Source organism: Elephantulus edwardii, unplaced genomic scaffold, assembly GCF_000299155.1.
Source record: "Elephantulus edwardii isolate Elephantulus edwardi_28Jun2011 unplaced genomic scaffold, EleEdw1.0 scaffold00131, whole genome shotgun sequence".
In the NCBI taxonomy this organism is placed as follows: domain Eukaryota; kingdom Metazoa; phylum Chordata; class Mammalia; order Macroscelidea; family Macroscelididae; genus Elephantulus; species Elephantulus edwardii.
In genome coordinates, this window is record NW_006399881.1 from 3,145,756 (window position 1) to 3,150,913 (window position 5,158).

The window sequence follows — 5,158 nt, forward strand, 5'->3', positions numbered from 1 at the left end:
AAATGTTCATTAAAACTAATAAAATTTAATAATAATTTAAAAAAAAACAAACCCATATCCATTTAGTTGATTCTGACTCATAGCATCCCTAAAGGACAGTAGATAAAACTGACCCATAGGATTTCCGAAGCCATAAATATTTATAGTAACAAGCTACCAAATCTTTCTCCCACAGAGTAGTACCTGGTGCATTTGAACCACCAGTCTTTTGGATAGCATTGAAGTGTTTTATCACTGTGCCAACAGGGCTCCTTTGAAATTGGCTTAACCACCCCCTTTTGCATCTACCCTTCTATCAGCCCTTATTGGTTTTTCCCTTCTTGAGCTACCCAGTAATTATATAGTAATTCAGTTGGTAAAGTATACAGCTTCTCTCTTTCATTGCAAAGCCAGTATTCCTCCAAGCGTAGCTAAGGGTTTTGATGAATATACAGATGCCTGAGCTCCATGTCAGAATTCAGCAAAGTTTCTGGAGTGAGAATAGAAATCTACATTTTCAACAAAATCTCTTGGATGCTTTTTAGATACTTTAAAATAAGAAGTACTGATAATGTAAAACCTAAAAAAGCAAAACTTTCTTTTTTTTTCTTTTCCCCCCCCACATTCAGCCATGATTTTACTTACATCGTTAGTGGTTCAGAAGATAAGTATGTTTATATTTGGAGTACTTACCATGACCTAAGCAAGTTTACTTCAGTCAGGAGAGATCGTAATGACTTCTGGGAAGGTATTAAAGGTAAGTAAATGACTACCTTGGAATGTTGCATTAGTAAATAAACTAAAATGAAGATGTACTACAAGTAAATTTCAGAAGGACACTTTGGCAGTTATGCCTGCTTTTTCTTTCTTTGACTTTATGCAGTGTGGTTTGTTTTGTTTTGCTTGTTTGTTTGTTTTGCCTGACCCTAGTGTACATTGGAGAAGTTAATATAATCTCTAAGCTTGCATAGGGAGCTCTGGTTGGCTGCGCTGCCAACCCAAATGCACGTGGTTCAAATCCGACAACTGCTCCTGGAAAGAGGAAGGGCAGTCTTCTCCCATGTTGTTTACTACCTCTGAAAACCCACTGGAGGGTCAGCTATTGGTTAGTTTTGACTTGATGGCACACAACATCAATAAAACTTGTATATGGCATGTTTTTTTAGAAAGGTTTTTTTTTATCTTTTTATTGTGATTGGGGTAAAGGTTTACAGAGCAGGTCAGTTCAGCAACTTACTCAGTTTCGTTTCAGAGCATTCTTTGTAATACTTTCAACATAACATTACTCACCCACTTCCTAAAATTTTCTGCTCTCTGAGCATGGTTTTTGGCAAACAATTGCCATTTCCTTTCAAATGGTTTATCATTCTAAGGAGTATATACTTCATTAGTGTTACTCTTTACCTTATAAACCTTTCTGTGGCTTGGCTGAAAATTAAGCTACTTGGTGTAAGGTCATGTCTTATTCTCAGAGGTTCCATCAGTCTCTATCTGACCAGTAAACCTGGTCTTTTGCATGATGTTAAATATTGTTGCATATTTTCCTGCCATTCTGTCCAAGTTCTGCTATGATCCCTTTCAGAGAAGTCAGTAGTTGGTTTGGTGGCTTTTTTAAAAAAGAGTTACCGCTCTGTTAAATTTAATGCAATATGTAGCATACACACTTAGATTTGTCATCTTGTTTAGTATCAGTTACACTAAAGTTTTGTTGTTGTGGTGGCTTTTTTTCTTAGCACATAATGCAGTTGTCACATCAGCAATCTTTGCTCCAAACCCAAATTTGATGTTATCTTTGGATGTGCCATCTGAAAAATTAGAAGCCACCGACAAAGATGAAGATCCTGAAGTTTTGGATGCCACGTCCTCCGGTAGGCAATGCTAGCTCATTTGTCTTGTTATTGCTAATCAGCATTTAATGGCTTCACCCACCCTATACTGGATATTAGAAAGCTTTCATGAAGGATATATCTTGTATACAAGTAGTTGTAATATATCCATTTCTGAACATTAACATATTCCTTTCAAATTCTATTTCTTTTAAACTCATATAGGAATTAAAAGTGAGAATGTTAACAGATCTGAGTTTTTTTTGTGACCAGCCATTCTTTTGGGAGAAATGCCAACAAATTCAGAAATACAAAGTTTCTTGAGTAATTTGTCTCCTAATAAACTATAATCTTCAGGAGGAAAGACTTTATATATTGTTGTATTATGGTGTCTTTCGTGACAGCATTTTAACATAACAGGCTGCTAACCAAAAGGCCAGCAGTTTGACCCTATCAACTACTCCATGGACAGAAGTGCCGTTTCCTCCTGTAAAAATGTTTGGCCCTAGGGAGCTCTGGTGGCAAGAAGCTGCACTGCAATCCTGAAGGTGCGCAGTTCAAATCCACCCGATGTTCTGCTGGAGAAGGAAGGGCAATCTCTTCCTGTGCCAGTCAGATCCAATTTGATGGTACACAACAAGAAAGAAAAAAAAATGTACAGCTTTGAAAACCCAGTGAAGGGTTGCTATGAGCCAGTACTAGCTCTTCACTCATAGATTTTAACAATGCTTGCCTACATTTGTTGTTGTTGTTGTTGTCGTCATCATTGTCATCATTATGTGCCTTTGAGTTGGAACCAATCCAGCAGGTTTTCAGAGACACTAAATTGCACAGGTGGAGACTATCTGTCTCCCTCTGGGCAGCTGGTGGATTTGAACTGCATCCCTTTAGGGTTGCAGTGTAGCTCCTTATCACTAGGTAACCAGAGTTCCCTTGCCTGCATACAATAAGTTTTTAATCAGCTTTTTTTTCCCTAAAGAAAATTTGTTGTTTTCTACTTGCCACAAATTTACAGCTGTCTTTTACAGCATATGTTGTGAGAATGGGTAGTAATTGTAGTTACATAAACTATTTTAAAAGAAATTAGAAAATCCTCAGATTCTAAAGTAAAGTGAAACCATCAATAAGTATTACTTCATTGCAAATTATATATAAAAAAATAATCATTAAGAATATGGTCAGGAAGGAGTTTTAATCTGTCATGTTGGTGTAATCTGTCTGGTGATGTAATCTGTCATGTTGTACTTCCTACCCAAGAAAATGTTAAAAAACAAAACCACCACTACCATTGAGTAAAGTCTAACTCATAGCAACTCATCATTGATTTTTCCAAGACTGTAGATCTTTCTCACATAGAGCAGATGGTAGATTCAAACCACTGACTGGTTAATGTCCCAACACATTACACACTATGCCACTAACATTCCTTTCCTTATTAATCAATTCTTCTTAAATCAAAACTTTGGCTGTGTGTAATAAATGCAACTAACGCTGAATTTGTTTTGCTAAATGTTTTTACACAACTGACAAATCTAAGAGCTAAGCGTGTTTGCTATTCACGTAGCTACATACTGCTTTGGTACAGACTATAATGTTAAAAGGTGCTGTCAGCATTCACAGAGCAAAAGTGCATGCTTCATTTCTTGGCAATTTCCATGTATTTGCTATACACTAAACCTTCTTGTCAACCTCACTAGAGACCCTAGTAAGTATTAAACTTACCCAGCTGATCGCAAGCTGCCGTCATTCCAGTCCCCAGGGCTGAATAACATGCTAATTTGACGTGAAATGTAGTAGACAACTTTGTGGCTTAGACTACCTGGGACAAACATCCAAGCCCGTAAGAACTCTGTCCCAAGCCAGGATAAGACCAGTTAAGATAGGTAAGTAAAAGTGAACATCAGAGAATGGAGAAGGTTTGTATGATAGGATGGAAGGATTGCAGGAATGGGGGAAAAAAAACTCGGAGAGAATCTTTATCCTCGAATAGTAGGGAATCTTGAACAGGTAACAGTTGTGGTAGCAGTCTCAATGTTCCTTGAAACATGAGCTAATTTTTCTTTCTTTTTTTTTTTTTCTTTTAAGGTACTACAAAGACAGATAACACAGAGGTCCTTCTCTCTGCTGATTTCACTGGAGCAATCAAAGTGTTTATTAATAAAAGGAAAAATGTATCTTAATTTGAAATCGCATTTAAAATATACATATCATTAAGTTTCTATATGTATCAGAACAGAAAAAAATATTATAGTGCTTCAGGCTGACATTCTTTTTTAATTTTTATTGAAAATTGTTCAAATATAATATATTTTTGAGAGGCAGTGTTGATGATCTAGTAAACCCTGGACTTCTAGACTAGAACAAAATGTGGCTAGAATTACATTGCCAAACATAGGCTTTATGTTTTGTTACATTTGTGTTTTTATTATATAATTGTGAACATGCACCGTTTTCTGCATGAAAATATTAATATATTAATCACATGTGTGTGCCTTTTGGTTACATGCACTAATTCTAACAGAGTTAAATTATTTCCATGGTTCTTTTGGCTTCTTACTAGGGGGAAAGTCTTATTTCTAGCTTAAATAACTTCTTTTGCACAAAATTTTCTTTTTAAGAAAAGTGGTATCTTTTGACTGAGTTAATTGTTTTGAAAATGTTATATAGCATTTCACTAGGTCAATAGCCATGTGTAAATTGTTTTTATAAATTTCTCAATTTGGGGACAAGATTTTTTTTGTGGTCTTAATTGTGAACTTTTCTTTGTACATGGATGTATAATTTGTTGTTGTTTGTTTGCCACACTGGAGCACAATGTTTCTATGTAAAGAATTCTTTTCATTCTTTATTCATGAGCACCAGGCTTTGCTCACTTAAAAAAAAATTAAGCCACATTAAGGAGTGAGTCTTCTTTTTTACAATAATGTAAAAAATGACCTGTTTACATTTTTTTAAAAGCATTGTAGTTTTAAAAAAATTAAGCTGTTTTGTTTTGAGTTGTTGACTTTGAAAGCCTTTGTAAATACTGTTCTTATGTACCAATGAAATAACATCTGGGGCAGTATAGCCCTGATAATGTTGTTGATGGTTGGCATATGTTTCTGAAAATTAAATATGTATTATTAAAAGTTGGTCACCAACATTTGTTAAACATGTGATTTTATTTTCCTAAGATGTCAGTTAAATGAGTCAAGAAAACTAAACTCTTTGTTTTAGTCATTTGAATCTTAGTAAACAGCAGATAAGATTTTGGATCCCGCAATTACAGTGCAGTAGCAACATGTATTTAAAACTTTTAAAATTCGTTGTTGAAAACATACATTCCAGCAGTTTATACATGTAAATTTCAGTGA

At 35.1% G+C, this 5,158-nt stretch overlaps 1 protein-coding gene across 3 annotated transcripts in view; it reads left to right on the forward strand.

Moving 5' to 3' along the window:
* The window catches only part of WDR44 (WD repeat domain 44), a 130,649-nt gene extending 125,696 nt beyond the window's left edge, over positions 1 to 4,953 (forward strand). For 2 of the 3 annotated variants that reach the window (XM_006893764.1, XM_006893766.1), the window contains 3 exons: positions 609 to 736; positions 1,713 to 1,847; positions 3,891 to 4,953. In XM_006893764.1, coding sequence (XP_006893826.1) covers positions 609 to 736; positions 1,713 to 1,847; positions 3,891 to 3,985 — 358 coding nt within the window. In that variant the 3' untranslated portion in view covers positions 3,986 to 4,953. The remainder of the gene's footprint in view (positions 1 to 608; positions 737 to 1,712; positions 1,848 to 3,890) is intronic. The other variant, XM_006893765.1, reaches the window with a different exon arrangement.
* The last annotated feature ends 205 nt before the right edge of the window (positions 4,954 to 5,158 follow it).